This window comes from Rhinoderma darwinii, chromosome 5, assembly GCF_050947455.1.
Source record: "Rhinoderma darwinii isolate aRhiDar2 chromosome 5, aRhiDar2.hap1, whole genome shotgun sequence".
In the NCBI taxonomy this organism is placed as follows: Eukaryota; Metazoa; Chordata; class Amphibia; order Anura; family Rhinodermatidae; genus Rhinoderma; species Rhinoderma darwinii.
In genome coordinates this window covers 3,720,900-3,746,735 of record NC_134691.1, presented here as the reverse complement: position 1 = coordinate 3,746,735, position 25,836 = coordinate 3,720,900, and the positions used below count along the sequence as shown (strand labels likewise).

The window sequence follows — 25,836 nt, the reverse complement described above, 5'->3', positions numbered from 1 at the left end:
TAAAGACATCCCAGAAACTGACAATATACCGGAGTCTACAGCGGGAATATAAACTGGCGCCATATCTGGAGAAACTGCCAAACCCCAGAGACAGACAGATCCTGAGCCGCTACAGACTGAGCGCCCACAACCTGCTCATCGAATCCGGGCGCCACAGACAGAACTACAAGCCCAGGGAGAGCCGACTGTGCCAACAGTGCGACCAGGAGGCCGTGGAGGATGAGGCCCACTTCCTGCTACACTGCTCCAAATACTCAGCAGTGAGGGACACTCACTTCAGGAAACTCTCTGATCTCTTACCGGACTTCAGCTCCATGGAAGAGGAAGAGAAACTCTACATCCTGCTGGGTGAAGAGGAAACCACAGTGGGCACAGCGGCACAATATGTCACTGCATGCCATAGACTGAGAGAGACATGATATGCCATGGACTTGTATAACCCCGACCCTAGATATGTCCCTATCCCCCAAGCCCTCAGTCCCTATCCCTCATTCCCTTACTTCTTACTTGCTTTGGCAATGCTAATATGTATTTGGTCCTGCCAATAAAGCTTCTTTGAATTGAATTGAATTGAATTGAATTGATAGAGAGATAGATAGAGAGATAGATAGAGAGATAGATAGATAGATAGATAGATAGATAGATAGATAGATAGATAGATAGATAGATAGATAGATAGATAGATATGAGATAGATAGATAGATAGATAGATAGATAGATATGAGATAGATAGATAGATAGATAGATAGATACGAGATAGATAGATAGATAGATAGATATGAGATAGATAGATAGATAGATAGATAGATAGATAGATAGATAGATAGATAGATAGATAAAGTTATAGATTGGTCATTTTAATCTAGGGTAATTCCTCTCTTCTGACTTCATTGAGTTTTATCACTACTTTTACTGCCCCAGTCACATCTGGCAGAACTGTGTCCATCAGGGGGCGACAGTGAGCCGCTACTACCAGGATATAGAGACTATGAACCCTGCGCTCCATCCTGAGGCATGATTGATGAATATTTAGAATAAAATAAAGGATATTAATATGGTCCTGCTGTGTTGCATTGTGGGAGATGCAGCTTTATAGCAGGTACCCTATAATAAAATATTACATTTCTATATCTGTACATTCAGGGTCGGCCTAGGCTACCTCTACCATATGGAGCAGGTGCATGTCCCCATTAATTGCACCATAAACTCTGATGGACCTCACAGGCTGTATTTGGGGGGGGGGGGGCGCGTCATCACATCACGGCGGGCATGCACTGGTGGACCAGTCTGACCCTGATCCACTGCAATGCATTATGGGCTCTTAGCAATGCTTTTCACACTTTGTCTGTCAGCGTTGACAGATTCTTAGTGGCAGGCAGCAGAATTTTGAATACAGCTCCGCACTGGACATATAGAAATGTTTTGCCTTTATGTAGAAACCCGTTCCAATAATTCTCATTTTCCATATTGCAGGAGACCCGGCGGCTGAGGAGTGGTCGCCCTGGAGTGTGTGTTCCGCCACCTGCGGGGAAGGAATGAAGTCAAGGACCAGATTCTGTGTCTCTTCCTCATACAGCACACATTGCAGCGGACCCCTGAAGGAGCATAAACCCTGCAACAACTCAGCCGTGTGTCCAGGTAACAGAGACCACTCTATAATGTGAAGATGAGGAGAGGCTGAATGTAGGACTGCTCAATACAAGCTATTACTCTCTGTTATCAGCCATCTCGGGCATGGGAGAGGCTTTCTGTAGTGTTCCTCAATGAGATGAGAGGCAGGAAGCACAGAACCCTCCCTGCCCCCATAATCACTCACATGTGTGACTGATATCAGCCGCACCTCTTATATCACTCCAGTACTATTATATCCTCCAGAGACATTACATCATATGTGACTGATATCAGCCGCTCCTCTTATATCACTCCAGTACTATTATATCCTCCAGAGACATTACATCATATGTGACTGATATCAGCCGCTCCTCTTATAACACTCCAGTACTATTATATCCTCCAGAGACATTACATCATATGTGTGACTGATATCAGCCTCTCCTCTTATAACACTCCAGTACTATTATATCCTCCAGAGACATTACATCATATGTGTGACTGATATCAGCCGCTCCTCTTATATCACTCCAGCACTATTATATCCTCCAGAGACATTACATCATATGTGTGACTGATATCAGCCGCTCCTCTTATATCACTCCAGCACTATTATATCCTCCAGAGACATTACATCATATGTGTGACTGATATCAGCCGCTCCTCTTATATCACTCCAGCACTATTATATCCTCCAGAGACATTACATCATATATGTGACTGATATCAGCCGCTCCTCTTATAACACTCCAGCACTATTATATCCTCCAGAGACATTACATCATATGTGTGACTGATATCAGCCGCTCCTCTTATAACACTCCAGTACTATTATATCCTCCAGAGACATTACATCATATGTGTGACTGATATCAGCCGCTCCTCTTATAACACTCCAGTACTATTATATCCTCCAGAGACATTACATCATATGTGTGACTGATATCAGCCGCACCTCTTATATCACTCCAGTACTATTATATCCTCCAGAGACATTACATCATATGTGTGACTGATATCAGCCGCTCCTCTGATATCACTCCAGTACTATTATATCCTCCAGAGACACTACATCATATGTGTGACTGATATCAGCCGCTCCTCTTATAACACTCCAGCACTATTATATCCTCCAGAGACATTACATCATATGTGTGACTGATATCAGCCGCTCCTCTTATATCACTCCAGTACTATTATATCCTCCAGAGACATTACATCATATGTGTGACTGATATCAGCCGCTCCTCTTATAACACTCCAGCACTATTATATCCTCCAGAGACATTACATCATATATGTGACTGATATCAGCCGCTCCTCTTATATCACTCCAGCACTATTATATCCTCCAGAGACATTACATCATATGTGTGACTGATATCAGCCGCTCCTCTTATATCACTCCAGTACTATTAAATCCTCCAGAGACATTACATCATATGTGTGACTGATATCAGCCGCTCCTCTTATATCGCTGCAGCACTATTATATCCTCCAGAGACATTACATCATATGTGACTGATATCAGCCGCACCTCTTATATCACTCCAGTACTATTATATCCTCCAGAGACATTACATCATATGTGTGACTGATATCAGCCGCACCTCTTATATCACTCCAGTACTATTATATCCTCCAGAGACATTACATCATATGTGTGACTGATATCAGCCGCTCCTCTTATATCACTCCAGTACTATTATATCCTCCAGAGACACTACATCATATGTGACTGATATCAGCCGCTCCTCTTATATCACTCCAGTACTATTAAATCCTCCAGAGACATTACATCATATGTGTGACTGATATCAGCCGCTCCTCTTATAACACTCCAGTACTATTATATCCTCCAGAGACATTACATCATATGTGTGACTGATATCAGCCGCTCCTCTTATAACACTCCAGCACTATTATATCCTCCAGAGACATTACATCATATGTGTGACTGATATCAGCCGCTCCTCTTATATCACTCCAGTACTATTAAATCCTCCAGAGACATTACATCATATGTGTGACTGATATCAGCCGCTCCTCTTATATCGCTGCAGCACTATTATATCCTCCAGAGACATTACATCATATGTGACTGATATCAGCCGCACCTCTTATATCACTCCAGTACTATTATATCCTCCAGAGACATTACATCATATGTGACTGATATCAACCGCTCCTCTTATAACACTCCAGTACTATTATATCCTCCAGAGACATTACATCATATGTGACTGATATCAGCAGCTCCTCTTATATCACTCCATTACTATTATATCCCCCAGAGACATTACATCATATGTGTGACTGATATCAGCCGCTCCTCTTATAACACTCCAGTACTATTATATCCTCCTGAGAAATTACATCATATATGTGACTGATATCAGCCGCTCCTCTTATAACACTCCAGTACTATTATATCCTCCAGAGACATTACATCATATGTGACTGATATCAGCCGCTCCTCTTATATCACTCCAGTACTATTATATCCTCCAGAGACATTACATCATATGTGTGACTGATATCAGCCGCTCCTCTTATAACACTCCAGTACTATTATATCCTCCAGAGACATTACATCATATGTGACTGATATCAGCCGCTCCTCTTATAACACTCCAGTACTATTATATCCTCCAGAGACATTACATCATATGTGACTTATATCAGCCGCTCCTCTTATATCACTCCAGTACTATTATATCCTCCAGACATTACATCATATGTGACTGATATCAGCCGCTCCTCTTATAACACTCCAGTACTATTATATCCTCCAGAGACATTACATCATATGTGACTGATATCAGCCGCTCCTCTTATATCACTCCAGCACTATTATATCCTCCAGAGACATTACATCATATGTGTGACTGATATCAGCCGCTCCTCTTATATCACTCCAGTACTATTATATCCTCCAGAGACATTACATCATATATGTGACTGATATCAGCCGCTCCTCTTATATCACTCCAGCACTATTATATCCTCCAGAGACATTACATCATATGTGTGACTGATATCAGCCGCTCCTCTTATAACACTCCAGCACTATTATATCCTCCAGAGACATTACATCATATGTGTGACTGATATCAGCCGCTCCTCTTATATCACTCCAGCACTATTATATCCTCCAGAGACATTACATCATATGTGACTGATATCAGCGGCTCCTCTTATAACACTCCAGTACTATTATATCCTCCAGAGACATTACATCATATGTGACTGATATCAGCGGCTCCTCTTATAACACTCCAGTACTATTATATCCTCCAGAGACATTACATCATATGTGACTGATATCAGCCGCTCCTCTTATATCACTCCAGTACTATTATATCCTCCAGAGACATTACATCATATGTGTGACTGATATCAGCCGCTCCTCTTATATCACTCCAGCACTATTATATCCTCCAGACATTACATCATATGTGTGACTGATATCAGCCGCTCCTCTTATATCACTCCAGTACTATTATATCCTCCAGAGACATTACATCATATGTGTGACTGATATCAGCCGCACCTCTTATTACACTCCAGCACTATTATATCCTCCAGAGACATTACATCATATGTGACTGATATCAGCCGCTCCTCTTATAACACTCCAGTACTATTATTTCCTCCAGAGACATTACATTATATGTGACTGATATCAACCGCTCCTCTTATATCACTCCAGCACTATTATATCCTCCAGAGACATTACATCATATGTGTGACTGATATCAGCCGCTCCTCTTATAACACTCCAGCACTATTATATCCTCCAGAGACATTACATCATATATGTGACTGATATCAGCCGCTCCTCTTATATCACTCCAGTACTATTATATCCTCCAGAGACATTACATCATATGTGACTGATATCAACCGCTCCTCTTATAACACTCCAGTACTATTATATCCTCCAGAGACATTACATCATATGTGACTGATATCAGCCGCTCCTCTTATAACACTCCAGTACTATTATATCCTCCAGAGACATTACATCATATGTGACTGATATCAACCGCTCCTCTTATAACACTCCAGTACTATTATATCCTCCAGAGACATTACATCATATGTGTGACTGATATCAGCCGCTCCTCTTATAACACTCCAGCACTATTATATCCTCCAGAGACATTACATCATATGTGACTGATATCAGCCGCTCCTCTTATAACACTCCAGTACTATTATATCCTTCAGATACATTACATCATATGTGACTGATATCAGCCGCTCCTCTTATATCACTCCAGTACTATTATATCCTTCAGAGACATTACATCATATGTGACTGATATCAGCCGCACCTCTTATAACACTCCAGCACTATTATATCCTCAGACATTACATCATATGTGACTGACATCAGCCGCTCCTCTTATATCACTCCAGCACTATTATATCCTCAGACATTACATCATATGTGTGACTGATATCAGCTGCTCCTCTTATAACACTCCAGCACTATTATATCCTCCAGAGACATTACATCATATGTGTGACTGATATCAGCCGCTCCTCTTATAACACTCCAGCACTATTATATCCCCCAGAGACATTACATCATATGTGTGACTGATATCAGCCGCTCCTCTTATAACACTCCAGCACTATTATATCCTCCAGACATTACATCACATGTGTGACTGATATCAGCCGCTCCTCTTATAACACTCCAGCACTATTATATCCTCCAGACATTACATTACATGTGTGACTGATATCAGCCGCTCCTCTTATAACACTCCAGGACTATTATATCCTCCAGAGACATTACATCATATGTGACTGATATCAGCCGCTCCTCTTATATCACTCCAGTACTATTATATCCTCCAGAGACATTACATCATATGTGTGACTGATATCAGCCGCTCCTCTTATAACACTCCAGCACTATTATATCCTCCAGAGACATTACATCATATGTGTGACTGATATCAGCCGCTCCTCTTATATCACTCCAGTACTATTATATCCTCCAGAGACATTACATCATATGTGTGACTGATATCAGCCGCTCCTCTTATAACACTCCAGTACTATTATATCCTCCAGAGACATTACATCATATGTGTGACTGATATCAGCCGCTCCTCTTATAACACTCCAGTACTATTATATCCCCCAGAGACATTACATCATATGTGTGACTGATATCAGCCGCTCCTCTTATATCACTCCAGTACTATTATATCCTCCAGAGACATTACATGATATGTGACTGATATCAGCCGCTCCTCTTATAACACTCCAGTACTATTATATCCTCCAGAGACATTACATGATATGTGACTGATATCAGCCGCTCCTCTTATATCACTCCAGTACTATTATATCCTCCAGAGACATTACATCATATGTGACTGATATCAGCCGCTCCTCTTATAACACTCCAGCACTATTATATCCTCCAGAGACATTACATCATATGTGACTAATATCAGCCGCTCCTCTTATATCACTCCAGTACTATTATATCCTCCAGAGACATTACATCATATGTGACTGATATCAGCAGCTCCTCTTATATCACTCCAGTACTATTATATCCTCCAGAGACATTACATCATATGTGACTGATATCAGCAGCTCCTCTTATATCACTCCAGTACTATTATATCCTCCAGAGACATTACATCATATGTGACTGATATCAGCCGCTCCTCTTATATCACTCCAGTACTATTATATCCTCCAGAGACATTACATCATATGTGTGACTGATATCAGCCGCACCTCTTATAACACTCCAGCACTATTATATCCTCCAGAGACATTACATCATATGTGTGACTGATATCAGCCGCTCCTCTTATATCACTCCAGCACTATTATATCCTCCAGACATTACATCACATGTGTGACTGATATCAGCCGCTCCTCTTATAACACTCCAGCACTATTATATCCTCAAGAGACATTACATCATATGTGTGACTGATATCAGCCGCTCCTCTTATATCACTCCAGCACTATTATATCCTCCAGAGACATTACATCATATGTGTGACTGATATCAGCCGCTCCTCTTATATCACTCCAGTACTATTATATCCTCCAGAGACAATACATCATATGTGTGACTGATATCAGCCTCTCCTCTTATAACACTCCAGCACTATTATATCCTCCAGAGACATTACATCATATGTGTGACTGAAATCAGCCTCTCCTCTTATAACACTCCAGTACTATTATATCCTCCAGAGACATTACATCATATGTGTGACTGATATCAGCCGCTCCTCTTATAACACTCCAGTACTATTATATCCTCCAGAGACATTACATCATATGTGACTGATATCAGCCGCTCCTCGTATAACACTCCAGTACTATTATATCCTCCAGAGACATTACATCATATGTGTGACTGATATCAGCCGCTCCTCTTATATCACTCCAGTACTATTATATCCTCCAGAGACATTACATCATATGTGTGACTGATATCAGCTGCTCCTCTTATAACACTCCAGTACTATTATATCCTACAGAGACATTACATCATATGTGTGACTGATATCAGCCGCTCCTCTTATAACACTCCAGTACTATTATATCCTCCAGAGACATTACATCATATGTGTGACTGATATCAGCCGCTCCTCTTATATCACTCCAGTACTATTATATCCTCCAGAGACATTACATCATATGTGACTGATATCAGCCGCTCCTCTTATAACACTCCAGTACTATTATATCCTCCAGACATTACATCATATGTGACTGATATCAGCCGCTCCTCTTATATCACTCCAGTACTATTATATCCTCCAGAGACATTACATCATATGTGACTGATATCAGCCCCTCCTCTTATAACACTCCAGTACTATTATATCCTCCAGACACATGACATCATATGTGTGACTGATATCAGCCGCTCCTCTTATAACACTGCAGCACTTTTATATCCTCCAGAGACATTACATCATATGTGTAACTGATATCATCCGCTCCTCATATAACACTCCAGCACTATTATATCCTCCAGAGACATTACATCATATGTGTAACTGATATCAGCCGCTCCTCTTATAACACTCCAGCACTATTATATCCTCCAGAGACATTACATCATATGTGTGACTGATATCAGCCGCTCCTCTTATATCACTCCAGTACTATTATATCCTCCAGAGACATTACATCATATGTGACTGATAACAGCCGCTCCTCTTATAACACTCCAGTACTATTATATCCTCCAGAGACATTACATCATATGTGACTGATATCAGCCGCTCCTCTTATATCACTCCAGTACTATTATATCCTCCAGAGACATTACATCATATTTGACTGATATCAGCCCCTCCTCTTATAACACTCCAGTACTATTATATCCTCCAGAGACATTACATCATATGTGACTAATATCAGCCGCTCCTCTTATAACACTCCAGTACTATTATATCCTCCAGAGACATTACATCATATGTGACTGATATCAGCCGCTCCTCTTATAACACTCCAGCACTATTATATCCTCCAGAGACATTACATCATATGTGTGACTGATATCAGCCGCTCTTCTTATAACACTCCAGTACTATTATATCCTCCAGAGACATTACATCATATGTGTGACTGATATCAGCCGCTCCTCTTATAACACTACAGTACTATTATATCCTACAGAGACATTACATCATATGTGACTGATATCAGCCGCTCCTCTTATAACACTCCAGCACTATTATATCCTCCAGAGACATTACATCATATGTGTGACTGATATCAGCCGCTCCCCTTATATCACTCCAGCACTATTATATCCTCCACACACATTACATCATATGTGTGACTGATATCAGCCGCTCCTCTTATAACACTACAGTACTATTATATCCTTCAGAGACATTACATCATATGTGTGACTGATATCAGCCGCTCCTCTTATAACACTCCAGCACTATTATATCCTCCAGACACATTACATCATATGTGTGACTGATATCAGCCGCTCCTCTTATAACACTACAGTACTATTATATCCTTCAGAGACATTACATCATATGTGTGACTGATATCAGCCGCTCCTCTTATAACACTCCAGCACTATTATATCCTCCAGAGACATTACATCATATGTGTGACTGATATCAGCCGCTCCTCTTATAACACTCCAGCACTATTATATCCTCCAGAGACATTACATCATGTGTGACTGATATCAGCCGCTCCTCTTATAACACTCCAGCACTATTATATCCTCCAGAGACATTACATCATGTGTGACTGATATTAGCCGCTCCTCTTATAACACTCCAGTACTATTATATCCTCCAGAGACATTACATCATATGTGACTGATATCAGCCACTCCTCTTATAACACTCCAGTACTATTATATCCTCCAGAGACATTACATCATATGTGTGACTGATAACAGCCGCTCCTCTTATAACACTCCAGTACTATTATATCCTCCAGAGACATTACATCATATGTGTGACTAATATCAGCCGCTCCTCTTATATCACTCCAGCACTATTATATCCTCCACACACATTACATCATATGTGTGACTGATATCAGCCGCTCCTCTTATATCACTCCAGCACTATTATATCCTCCAGAGACACTACATCATATGTGACTGATATCAGCCGCTCCTCTTATAACACTCCAGTACTATTTTATCCTACAGAGACATTACATCATATGTGTGACTGATATCAGCCGCTCCTCTTATAACACTCCAGCACTATTATATCCTCCAGAGACATTACATCATATGTGACTGATATCAGCCGCTCCTCTTATAACACTCCAGTACTATTATATCCTCCAGAGACATTACATCATGTGTGACTGATATTAGCCGCTCCTCTTATAACACTCCAGCACTATTATATCCTCCAGAGACATTACATCATATGTGACTGATATCAGCCGCTCCTCTTATATCACTCCAGCACTATTCTATCCTCCAGAGACATTACATCATATGTGACTGATATCAGCCACTCCTCTTATAACACTCCAGTACTATTATATCCTCCAGAGACATTATATCATATGTGTGACTGATATCAGCCGCTCCTCTTATATCACTCCAGTACTATTATATCCTCCAGACATTACATCATATGTGACTGATATCTGCCGCTCCTCTTATAGCACTCCAGTACTATTATATCCTTCAGAGACATTACATCATATGTGTGACTGATATCAGCCGCTCCTCTTATAACACTCCAGTACTATTATATCCTCCAGAGACATTACATCATATGTGTGACTGATATCAGCCGCTCCTCTTATATCACTCCAGTACTATTATATCCTCCAGAGACGTTACATCATATGTGTGACTGATATCAGCCGCTCCTCTTATATCACTTCAGTACTATTATATCCTCCAGAGACATTACATCATATGTGTGACTGATATCAGCCGCTCCTCTTATAACACTCCAGTACTATTATATCCTCCAGAGACATTACATCATATGTGTGACTGATATCAGCCGCTCCTCTTATAACACTCCAGCACTATTATATCCTCCAGAGACATTACATCATATGTGTGACTGATATCAGCCGCTCCTCTTATAACGCTCCAGTACTATTATATCCTCCAGAGACATTACATCATATGTGTGACTGATATCAGCCGCTCCTCTTATAACACTCCAGCACTATTATATCCTCCAGAGACATTACATCATATGTGTGACTGATATCAGCCGCTCCTCTTATATCACTCCAGCACTATTATATCCTCCAGAGACATTATATCATATGTGTGACTGATATCAGCCGCTCCTCTTATATCACTCCAGCACTATTATATCCTCCATAGACATTATATCATATGTGTGACTGATATCAGCCGCTCCTCTTATAACACTCCACACTATTATATCCTCCAGAGACATTACATCATATGTGACTGATATCAGCCGCTCCTCTTATATCACTCCAGTACTATTATATCCTCCAGAGACATTACATCATATGTGACTGATATCAGCCGCTCCTCTTATAACACTCCAGCACTATTATATCCTCCAGAGACATTACATCATATATGTGACTGATATCAGCCGCTCCTCTTATATAACTCCAGTACTATTATATCCTCCAGAGACATTACATCATATGTGACTGATATCACCCGATCCTCTTATAACACTTCAGCACTATTATATCCTCCAGACATTACATCACATGTGTGACTGATATCAGCCGCTCCTCTTATAACACTCCAGCACTATTATATCCTCCAGATACATTACATCATATGTGTGACTGATATCAGCCGCTCCTCTTATATCACTCCAGTACTATTATATCCTCCAGAGACATTACATCATATGTGTGACTGATATCAGCCGCTCCTCTTATAACACTCCAGTACTATTATATCCTCCAGAGACATTACATCATATATGTGACTGATATCAGCCGCTCCTCTTATATCACTCCAGCACTATTATATCCTCCAGAGACATTACATCATATATGTGACTGATATCAGCCGCTCCTCTTATAACACTCCAGCACTATTATATCCTCCAGAGACATTACATCATGTGTGACTGATATTAGCCGCTCCTCTTATAACACTCCAGTACTATTATATCCTCCAGAGACATTACATCATATGTGTGACTGATATCAGCCGCTCCTCTTATAACACTCCAGTACTATTATATCCTCCAGAGACATTACATCATATGTGTGACTAATATCAGCCGCTCCTCTTATAACACTCCAGTACTATTATATCCTCCAGAGACATTACATCATATTTGTGACTAATATCAGCCGCTCCTCTTATAACACTCCAGTACTATTATATCCTCCAGACACATGACATCATATGTGTGACTGATATCAGCTGCTCCTCTTATATCACTCCAGTACTATTATATCCCCCAGACATTACATCATATGTGTGACTGATATCAGCCGCTCCTCTTATATCACTCCAGTACTATTATATCCTCCAGAGACATTACATCATATGTGACTGATATCAGCCGTTCCTCTTATAACACTCCAGTACTATTATATCCTCCAGAGACATTACATCATATGTGTGACTGATATCAGCCGCTCCTCTTATATCACTCCAGTACTATTATATCCTCCAGAGACAATACATCATATGTGTGACTGATATCAGCCTCTCCTCTTATAACACTCCAGTACTATTATATCCTCCAGAGACATTACATCATATGTGTGACTGATATCAGCCGCTCCTCTTATAACACTCCAGTACTATTATATCCTCCAGAGACATTACATCATATGTGACTGATATCAGCCGCTCCTCTTATAACACTCCAGTACTATTATTTCCTCTAGAGACATTACATCATATGTGTAACTGATATCAGCCGCTCCTCTTATAACACTGCAGCACTTTTATATCCTCCAGAGACATTACATCATATGTGTAACTGATATCATCCGCTCCTCTTATAACACTCCAGCACTATTATATCCTCCAGAGACATTACATCATATGTGTAACTGATATCAGCCGCTCCTCTTATAACACTCCAGCACTATTATATCCTCCAGAGACATTACATCATATGTGTGACTGATATCAGCCGCTCCTCTTATATCACTCCAGTACTATTATATCCTCCAGAGACATTACATCATATGTGACTGATAACAGCCGCTCCTCTTATAACACTCCAGTACTATTATATCCTCCAGAGACATTACATCATATGTGACTGATATCAGCCGCTCCTCTTATATCACTCCAGTACTATTATATCCTCCAGAGACATTATATCATATTTGACTGATATCAGCCCCTCCTCTTATAACACTCCAGTACTATTATATCCTCCAGAGACATGACATCATATGTGACTAATATCAGCCGCTCCTCTTATAACACTCCAGTACTATTATATCCTCCAGAGACATTACATCATATGTGACTGATATCAGCCGCTCCTCTTATAACACTCCAGCACTATTATATCCTCCAGAGATATTACATCATATGTGTGACTGATATCAGCCGCTCTTCTTATAACACTCCAGTACTATTATATCCTCCAGAGACATTACATCATATGTGTGACTGATATCAGCCGCTCCTCTTATAACACTACAGTACTATTATATCCTACAGAGACATTACATCATATGTGACTGATATCAGCCGCTCCTCTTATAACACTCCAGCACTATTATATCCTCCAGAGACATTACATCATATGTGTGACTGATATCAGCCGCTCCCCTTATATCACTCCAGCACTATTATATCCTCCACACACATTACATCATATGTGTGACTGATATCAGCCGCTCCTCTTATAACACTACAGTACTATTATATCCTTCAGAGACATTACATCATATGTGTGACTGATATCAGCCGCTCCTCTTATAACACTCCAGCACTATTATATCCTCCAGACACATTACATCATATGTGTGACTGATATCAGCCGCTCCTCTTATAACACTACAGTACTATTATATCCTTCAGAGACATTACATCATATGTGTGACTGATATCAGCCGCTCCTCTTATAACACTCCAGCACTATTATATCCTCCAGAGACATTACATCATATGTGTGACTGATATCAGCCGCTCCTCTTATAACACTCCAGCACTATTATATCCTCCAGAGACATTACATCATGTGTAACTGATATCAGCCGCTCCTCTTATAACACTCCAGCACTATTATATCCTCCAGAGACATTACATCATGTGTGACTGATATTAGCCGCTCCTCTTATAACACTCCAGTACTATTATATCCTCCAGAGACATTACATCATATGTGACTGATATCAGCCACTCCTCTTATAACACTCCAGTACTATTATATCCTCCAGAGACATTGCATCATATGTGTGACTGATATCAGCCGCTCCTCTTATAACACTCCAGTACTATTATATCCTCCAGAGACATTACATCATATGTGTGACTAATATCAGCCGCTCCTCTTATAACACTCCAGTACTATTATATCCTCCAGAGACATTACATCATATGTGTGACTGATATCAGCCGCTCCTCTTATAACACTCCAGCACTATTATATCCTCCAGAGACATTACATCATATGTGACTGATATCAGCCGCTCCTCTTATAACACTCCAGTACTATTATATCCTCCAGAGACATTACATCATGTGTGACTGATATTATCCGCTCCTCTTATAACACTCCAGCACTATTATATCCTCCAGAGACATTACATCATATGTGACTGATATCAGCCGCTCCTCTTATATCACTCCAGCACTATTCTATCCTCCAGAGACATTACATCATATGTGACTGATATCAGCCACTCCTCTTATAACACTCCAGTACTATTATATCCTCCAGAGACATTATATCATATGTGTGACTGATATCAGCCGCTCCTCTTATATCACTCCAGTACTATTATATCCTCCAGACATTACATCATATGTGACTGATATCTGCCGCTCCTCTTATAGCACTCCAGTACTATTATATCCTTCAGAGACATTACATCATATGTGTGACTGATATCAGCCGCTCCTCTTATAACACTCCAGTACTATTATATCCTCCAGAGACATTACATCATATGTGTGACTGATATCAGCCGCTCCTCTTATATCACTCCAGTACTATTATATCCTCCAGAGACGTTACATCATATGTGTGACTGATATCAGCCGCTCCTCTTATATCACTTCAGTACTATTATATCCTCCAGAGACATTACATCATATGTGTGACTGATATCAGCCGCTCCTCTTATAACACTCCAGTACTATTATATCCTCCAGAGACATTACATCATATGTGTGACTGATATTATCCGCTCCTCTTATAACACTCCAGCACTATTATATCCTCCAGAGACATTACATCATATGTGACTGATATCAGCCGCTCCTCTTATATCACTCCAGCACTATTCTATCCTCCAGAGACATTACATCATATGTGACTGATATCAGCCACTCCTCTTATAACACTCCAGTACTATTATATCCTCCAGAGACATTATATCATATGTGTGACTGATATCAGCCGCTCCTCTTATATCACTCCAGTACTATTATATCCTCCAGACATTACATCATATGTGACTGATATCTGCCGCTCCTCTTATAGCACTCCAGTACTATTATATCCTTCAGAGACATTACATCATATGTGTGACTGATATCAGCCGCTCCTCTTATAACACTCCAGTACTATTATATCCTCCAGAGACATTACATCATATGTGTGACTGATATCAGCCGCTCCTCTTATATCACTCCAGTACTATTATATCCTCCAGAGACGTTACATCATATGTGTGACTGATATCAGCCGCTCCTCTTATATCACTTCAGTACTATTATATCCTCCAGAGACATTACATCATATGTGTGACTGATATCAGCCGCTCCTCTTATAACACTCCAGTACTATTATATCCTCCAGAGACATTACATCATATGTGTGACTGATATCAGCCGCTCCTCTTATAACACTCCAGCACTATTATATCCTCCAGAGACATTACATCATATGTGTGACTGAAATCAGCCGCTCCTCTTATAACGCTCCAGTACTATTATATCCTCCAGAGACATTACATCATATGTGTGACTGATATCAGCCGCTCCTCTTATAACACTCCAGCACTATTATATCCTCCAGAGACATTACATCATATGTGTGACTGATATCAGCCGCTCCTCTTATATCACTCCAGTACGATTATATCCTCCAGACACATTACATCATATGTGTGACTGATATCAGCCGCTCCTCTTATATCACTTCAGTACTATTATATCCTCCAGAGACATTACATCATATGTGTGACTGATATCAGCCGCTCCTCTTATAACACTCCAGTACTATTATATCCTCCAGAGACATTACATCATATGTGTGACTGATATCAGCCGCTCCTCTTATAACACTCCAGCACTATTATATCCTCCAGAGACATTACATCATATGTGTGACTGAAATCAGCCGCTCCTCTTATAACGCTCCAGTACTATTATATCCTCCAGAGACATTACATCATATATGTGACTGATATCAGCCGCTCCTCTTATATCACTCCAGTACTATTATATCCTCCAGAGACATTACATCATATGTGACTGATATCACCCGATCCTCTTATAACACTCCAGTACTATTATATCCTCCAGAGACATTACATCATATATGTGACTGATATCAGCCGCTCCTCTTATATCACTCCAGCACTATTATATCCTCCAGAGACATTACATCATATATGTGACTGATATCAGCCGCTCCTCTTATAACACTCCAGCACTATTATATCCTCCAGAGACATTACATCATGTGTGACTGATATTAGCCGCTCCTCTTATAACACTCCAGTACTATTATATCCTCCAGAGACATTACATCATATGTGACTGATATCAGCCACTCCTCTTATAACACTCCAGTACTATTATATCCTCCAGAGACATTACATCATATGTGTGACTGATATCAGCCGCTCCTCTTATAACACTCCAGTACTATTATATCCTCCAGAGACATTACATCATATGTGTGACTAATATCAGCCGCTCCTCTTATAACACTCCAGTACTATTATATCCTCCAGAGACATTACATCATATGTGTGACTGATATCAGCCGCTCCTCTTATAAAACTCCAGCACTATTATATCCTCCAGAGACATTACATCATATGTGACTGATATCAGCCGCTCCTCTTATAACACTCCAGTACTATTATATCCTCCAGAGACATTACATCATGTGTGACTGATATTAGCCGCTCCTCTTATAACACTCCAGCACTATTATATCCTCCAGAGACATTACATCATATGTGACTGATATCAGCCGCTCCTCTTATATCACTCCAGCACTATTCTATCCTCCAGAGACATTACATCATATGTGACTGATATCAGCCACTCCTCTTATATCACTCCAGTACTATTATATCCTCCAGACATTACATCATATGTGACTGATATCTGCCGCTCCTCTTATAACACTCCAGTACTATTATATCCTCCAGAGACATTACATCATATGTGTGACTGATATCAGCCGCTCCTCTTATATCACTCCAGTACTATTATATCCTCCAGAGACGTTACATCATATGTGTGACTGATATCAGCCGCTCCTCTTATATCACTTCAGTACTATTATATCCTCCAGAGACATTACATCATATGTGTGACTGATATCAGCCGCTCCTCTTATAACACTCCAGTACTATTATATCCTCCAGAGACATTACATCATATGTGTGACTGATATCAGCCGCTCCTCTTATAACACTCCAGCACTATTATATCCTCCAGAGACATTACATCATATGTGTGACTGATATCAGCCGCTCCTCTTATAACGCTCCAGTACTATTATATCCTCCAGAGACATTACATCATATGTGTGACTGATATCAGCCGCTCCTCTTATAACACTCCAGCACTATTATATCCTCCAGAGACATTACATCATATGTGTGACTGATATCAGCCGCTCCTCTTATATCACTCCAGTACGATTATATCCTCCAGACACATTACATCATATGTGTGACTGATATCAGCCGCTCCTCTTATATCACTCCAGTACTATTATATCCTCCAGAGACATTACATCATATATGTTACTGATATCAGCCGCTCCTCTTATATCACTCCAGCACTATTATATCCTCCATAGACATTATATCATATGTGTGACTGATATCAACCGCTCCTCTTATAACACTCCACACTATTATATCCTCCAGAGACATTACATCATATGTGACTGATATCAGCCGCTCCTCTTATAACACTCCAGCACTATTATATCCTCCAGAGACATTACATCATATATGTGACTGATATCAGCCGCTCCTCTTATATCACTCCAGTACTATTATATCCTCCAGAGACATTACATCATATGTGACTGATATCACCCGATCCTCTTATAACACTTCAGCACTATTATATCCTCCAGACATTACATCACATGTGTGACTGATATCAGCCGCTCCTCTTATAACACTCCAGCACTATTATATCCTCCAGAGACATTACATCATATGTGTGACTGATATCAGCCGCTCCTCTTATATCACTCCAGTACTATTATATCCTCCAGAGACATTACATCATATGTGTGACTGATATCAGCCGCTCCTCTTATATCACTCCAGTACTATTATATCCTCCAGAGACATTACATCATATGTGACTGATATCAGCCACTTCTCTTATAACACTCCAGTACTATTATATCCTCCAGAGACATTACATCATATGTGTGACTGATATCAGCCGCTCCTCTTATAACACTCCAGTACTATTATATCCTCCAGACATTACATCATATGTGACTGATATCAGCCGCTCCTCTTATAACACTCCAGTACTATTATATCCTCCAGAGACATTACATCATATATGTGACTGATATCAGCCGCTCCTCTTATATCACTCCAGCACTATTATATCCTCCAGAGACATTACATCATATGTGACTGATATCAGCCGCTCCTCTTATAACACTCCAGCACTATTATATCCTCCAGAGACATTACATCATATGTGACTGATATCAGCCGCTCCTCTTATATCACTCCAGTACTATTATATCCTCCAGAGACATTACATCATATATGTGACTGATATCAGCCGCTCCTCTTATATCACTCCAGCACTATTATATCCTCCAGATACATTACATCATATGTGACTGATATCAGCTGCTCCTCTTATATCACTCCAGTACTATTATATCCTCCAGAGACATTACATCATATGTGACTGATATCAGCCGCTCCTCTTATAACGCTCCAGCACTATTATATCCTCCAGAGATATTTACATTATAAGTGATTGATATCAGCCGCTCCTCTTTAAACACTCCCGCACTATTATAAGAAGCTGCCACGTTATTATAATTTGCTGGTTTAAGGCTTAGTGTCCTTTTACGTGTGCAGGTAAATTTGTAAAATGAGCGCTGGACAAATGATATAGCGAGTCGATAATCTTCTAAAGTCACACATTTATATGTAACAATAATCGGATATATTTTTGTAATTTGCATTCACTTTAAATGTAATTTATTTCCACATCTCCTGTTTCCATATAATTGATAAGAATGCGTTGAAACTTCAAGGCATACAGATTTGTTTTTTGCTTGTTTTTTTTTGGGGGGTGGACGGGACGGAGATAAATGTAATAAATTACGTTCCTCTTTTATGTCCATATATAATAATTTATTATTTTTATTATTAACATTATTGTTGTTGTTGTTGTTGTTGTTATTATTATATTTTTTTACATTTTATTTGTATTTTTATTATTACTTTTCATTATATTATCATTATTATTATTATTTATCTCATTGTTTTTGATTATGTTATGCTATCTATCTATCTATCTATCTATCTATCTATCTATCTATCTATCTATCTATCTATCATCTATCTATCTCATATCTATCTATCTATCTATCTATCTATCTATCTATCTATCTATCTATCTATCTATCTATCTATCTATCTATCTATCTATCTATCTATCTATCTATCTATCTATCTATCTATCTATCTATCTATCTCATATCTATCATCTATCTATCTATCTATCTATCTATCTATCTATCTATCTATCTATCTATCTATCTATCTATCTATCTATCTATCTATCTATCTATCTATCTATCTATCTATCATCTATCTATCTTTTCTATCTATCTATCTATCTATCTATCTATCTATCTATCTATCTATCTATCTATCTATCTATCTATCTATCTATCTATCTATCTATCTATCTATCTATCATCTATCTATCTATCTATCTATCTATCTATCTATCTATCTATCTATCTATCTATCTATCTATCTATCTATCTATCTATCTATCTATCTATCTCATATCTATCTATCTATCTATCTCATATCTATCTATCTATCTATCTATCTATCTATCTATCTATCTATCTATCTATCTATCTATCTATCTATCTATCTATCTATCTATCTATCTCATATCTATCTATCTCATATCTATCTATCTATCTATCTATCTATCTATCTATCTATCTATCTATCTATCTATCTATCTATCTATCTATCTATCTATCTATCATCTATCTATCTATCTATCTCATATCTATCTATCTCATATCTATCTATCTCATATCTATCTATCTATCTATCTCATATCTATCTATCTATCTATCTATCTATCTATCTATCTATCTATCTATCTATCTATCTATCTATCTATCTATCTATCTATCTATCTATCTCATATCTATCTATCTCATATCTATCTATCTCATATCTATCTATCTATCTATCTATCTATCTATCTATCTATCTATCTATCTATCTATCTATCTATCTATCTATCTATCTATCTATCTATCTATCTATCATCTATCTATCTATCTATCTCATATCTATCTATCTCATATCTATCTATCTCATATCTATCTATCTATCTATCTATCTATCTATCTATCTATCTATCTATCTATCTATCTATCTATCTATCTATCTATCTATCTATCTATCTCATATCTATCTATCTATCTATCTATCTATCTATCTATCTATCTATCTATCTATCTATCTATCTATCTATCTATCTATCTATCTATCATCTATCTATCTATCATTATTTTTACTTGCATACTTGTACATGACTGTGGTTACATTTTGTCATTTGTCAGTAATTTTGCTCTTCACATGGAATTTCCGCACAGTATTCCTGATTTGGGAGCCTCTAAGATCAAAGAACGATAGTTCAATGCAAGTTGAAGGTCAAGGGTGGGGTTTGCCCCCCGCCGCTGTACTAAATGTCTCCTGACAGCTTGTAACACATACACAGGGGGAGGTTGTCTGTATATTGACGTGTCAGCAGGACAGACGTGCGGAGAGTCCTGAATAGAAAACAGAAAAGAAGTTGTAATGTATCCAAATGTATCTAAAGCGATAATAGGATTCAGTATTTCATATATATATATATATTGTTATCTTCTTTTAATATATTTTTTCTCATATGTGGATACACTGTATATAAATATATATTATGTTATATTACGCAGCCTATTATATTACACTGTATATTATGTTCTATCATGTGTTTATTTTTTTATTATTATATTTTTTTTGTCACTTTTTGATGCTGAGAATTGGGGAAGCCTTTTTATGTTATTAGTGGCCATTTTGTGGTGACATTTTATACAGAGATATTACATGGTTTGATAAATGCTTCTGGGTTATATCATGAGATCTCTTTTCTATACTGAAGCCAGCCCACAAATCAATGTATCATCACGCGTCCAGCTTCTAAAAACGACCTGCGACCATCATATATAATCTGGGGAAGTGACGGTCAGGTATACATGTAGTATTACAAAGCCATATATATAGTATTTCATGGCAGACCTTTTACTTGAATGAATGTTCATGTAATAGATGGATGGGCTTTGTTAGCAAGAGCAAAGTCACTGTTGTGCAATGGATCTGGTTCATAGAGGGGAGTATCCAGCAGGGGACCCCCTCTATGACATCTATATGCCCATATACACTCTTCATCTTTGCTGTGTAGACTGGCAAAAGGGACAGCAGTGTAATCTCATTATCATTAAGAGGGCAGCTTCTGCAGAGTCATCTCATCATTACTAGAGGGTGGGATTATCAGAGTCATCTCATCATCAGAGGGTGTGGTCAGCAGGGTCCTCTTATCATTAGGGGTTTTTGGTCAGCAGAGTAATGTCATTATCATTAGTGGGCGGGGTCACCAGAGTAATCTCATTATCATTAGTGGGTAGGGTCCACAGAGTATTCCCATCACTAGAGGGTAGGGCCAGCAGAGTCATTTTATCACTAGAGGGTGGGTTCAGCAGATTCATCTCATTAACAAAGGGAGGGTGGCGTCAGCAGAGTCATCTCATTATCATTAGAGCTTGGGGTCACCAGAGTCCTCTCATTAGGGGGCGGGGTCAGCAGAGTCATCTAATTTTCATTAGAAGGTATGGTAATCAGAGTCCTCTCATTATTAGCGGGTGGGTCAGCAGAGTCCTCTCATTATTATTAGTGGGTGGTATTAGCAGAGTCCTCGCTTTATCATTAGAGGGCGGGTCAGCAGTGTATTCTCATTATTAGAGGGTAGGGTCAGCAGAGTCATCTTATTATCACCGGAGGGTAGGGTCAGAAGGGTTATTTCATTATCATTAGAGGGTGTGATTAGCAGAGTCATCTCATTATCATTAGAGAGTGGGTCAGCAGTCATCTCATTATCATTAGAGGGTGGATCAGTAGTCATCTCATTATCATTAGAGGGTGGGGTCAGCAGTCATCTCATTATCATTAGAGAGTGGCTCAGCAGTCATCTCATTATCATTAGAGGGTGGGGTCAGCATAGTCATCTCATTATCATTAGAAGGTGCATTCTCATCATTAGAGGGTAGGGTCAGCAGAGTCATCTTATTATCACCGTTGGGTAGGGTCAGAAGAGTCATCTCATTATCATTAGAAGGTGTATTCTCATCATTAGGGGGTAGGGTCAGCAGAGTCATCTTATTATCACCGTTGGGTAGGGTCAGAAGAGTCATCTCATTATCATTAGAGGGTGTGATCTTATTGTTGGAGTACAGAAGGTTTATTACTAGGTAACAGCTATATTGCATTGCTGGACACCTAGAAAAGGCAGAATAGTAACACTATACACACAGATAAGACTCTGTATGCCGTTCCCCTTCTATTTCCTGGCTTCTAGAAGAGGGGCAGTATTCCATCCCTACCTGGAGATTATGGGAACCTTCCTGTCCATAAACTCCCATTAATGTCATCTGCCATAAAGCACACACACCCTGCTGCACTCTCTGTACAGAGAATGCAGGAATTAAGTATGTGCCTCCTAATTTCTGTATAGCCACAGCATTAAGTAATAAAGTTCTGTTTTCCTTCACCACTAGGGGGATGGTTCTGCATATACAGGTATTATTGAGTTCAATGTATTCCTCTATATGTAGTAAGGTCATGAGCCATCCCTAGTGGTGGATTCAGGCATATTATCATTTAGCTCTATGACTTTGTGAAGAGAAGCAAGAGATTGGGAGCTCTTTATCCGGAACATGGGCTCTGACCCCTATATAGATGTATTAAGAAAATACTCAGCACAGAATTCTGGACCTCTGTAACTGGCGGTAACATACCGGGGTGCTTAGGTGGAACTCACATACACACAGGGCACTCTTAACTCAGAGAAGCGGGTGCTGGGACCAGAACAGTACAAGTGGTGCCAATATGCATGGTAGTAGTATTGACCACAATGGTGGCATATGAGAAATGAATCGGAGAAGGTGGGTCTTTCTTCCAATCAAGAGTAAAGGAATAATAAGAAATGAATGTGAGAAAGGTGACAAGATAAGACAATGGCTTTTCTTATATTGGTACATGGAGGGTCTGGCACAATTGTTACAATATATCAGTCGCCGAGAACAAATGAAAATCTGCACTAAATGATAATGAGAACGATCTGGTGCCAACACTCAACAAAAAAATGAGAAGAAATGTAATGAATGGTGACCTTGAGTTGTCACCCGTGTTCCAATTTCATCTAGAATTCTTGGTGATGGCGGATCTCACCGGAGACATATAAAAGGGATGGTAATTCAGGTGGTGATCCATCACATATATATATCTGTGAGATCCATGTTAAAGAGTTACATAGTTACATAGTTACATAGTTAGTACGGCTGAAAAAAGACACATGTCCATCAAGTTCAACCAAGGGAAGGGAAAAGGGAAGGAAAAATTTCTACACATAGGAGCTAATATTTTTTTGTTCTAGGAAATTATCTAACCCTTTTTTAAAGCCATCTACTGTCCCTGCTGTGACCAGCTCCTGCGGTGACTATTCCATAGATTCACAGTTCTCACTGTAAAGAAGCCTTGTCGCCTCTGCAGCTTGAACCTTTTTTTCTCCAGACGGAGGGAGTGCCCCCTTGTTTTTTGAGGGGGTTTTACAAGGAACAGGATTTCACCATATTTTTTGTATGTGCCATTAATATATTTATATAAGTTAATCATGTCCCCCCTTAGTCGTCTTTTTTCAAGGCTAAATAGGTTTAATTCTTTCAATCTTTCCTCATAACTTAAATTCTCCATGCCCCTTATTAGCTTCGTTGCTCTTCTTTGTATTTTTTCCAACTCCAGGGCATCCTTTCTATGAACTGGAGCCCAGAACTGAACTGCATATTCTAGATGGGGCCTCACTAATGCTTTGTAAAGTGGCATTATTACATCCCTGTCCCGCGAGTCCATGCCTCTTTTAATACACGACAATATCCTGCTGGCCTTTGAAGCAGCTGATTGACACTGCATGCTGTTATTGAGTTTATGATTTACAAGTACACCCAGATCCTTCTCAACAAGTGAATCCGCCAGTGTAGCGCCCCCTAGGACATATGATGCATGCAGGTTGTTGGTACCAAGATGCATAACTTTACATTTATCTACATTAAACTTCATCTGCCAAGTGGATGCCCAAACACTTAGTTTGTTTAAATCTGCCTGTAATTCATGAACATCTTCCATAGACTGAACTATATTACATAGCTTGGGGTCATCTGCAAAAATAGAAATAGTGCTATTAATCCCATCCTCTATATCATTAATAAATAAGTTGAATAATAGTGGTCCCAGCACTGAACCCTGGGGTCACCACTTATAACCGGGGACCATTCAGAGAAGGAATCATTGACCACAACCCTCTGGATACGGTCCTTGAGCCAATTCTCAATCCAATTACAAACTATATTTTCTAAACCTATAGTCCGTAATTTACCCATTAGGCGTCTATGGGGGACAGTGTCAAATGCCTTTGCAAAGTCCAAAAACACTAAATCCACAGCGGCCCCTCTGTCTAGGCTTCTGCTCACCTCTTCATAAAAACAGATTAGGTTAGTTTGACAACTTCTGTCCTTAGTAAAACCGTGCTGGCTGTCACTTATAATGCTATTTATTGTCACATAATCCTGTATATAGTCCCTCAATAGCCCCTCAAACATTTTCCCCACGATGGATGTTAAGCTTACTGGTCTATAATTACCCGGGGAAGACCTAGAGCCCTTTTTGAAAATAGGCACCACATTTGCCCTGCGCCAGTCCCTTGGCACTATACCAGTCACTAGAGATTCTCTGAATATTATGAAAAGG

At 39.3% G+C, this 25,836-nt stretch overlaps 1 protein-coding gene across 1 annotated transcript in view; it reads left to right on the top strand.

The window, feature by feature from the left end:
* ADGRB1 (adhesion G protein-coupled receptor B1) overlaps nt 1-25,836 on the top strand; it is a 615,330-nt gene that overhangs the window by 388,083 nt on the left and 201,411 nt on the right. The window contains exon 5 of the mRNA XM_075827930.1: nt 1,474-1,638. Within this exon, the coding sequence (XP_075684045.1) occupies nt 1,474-1,638 (165 nt within the window). The remainder of the gene's footprint in view (nt 1-1,473; nt 1,639-25,836) is intronic.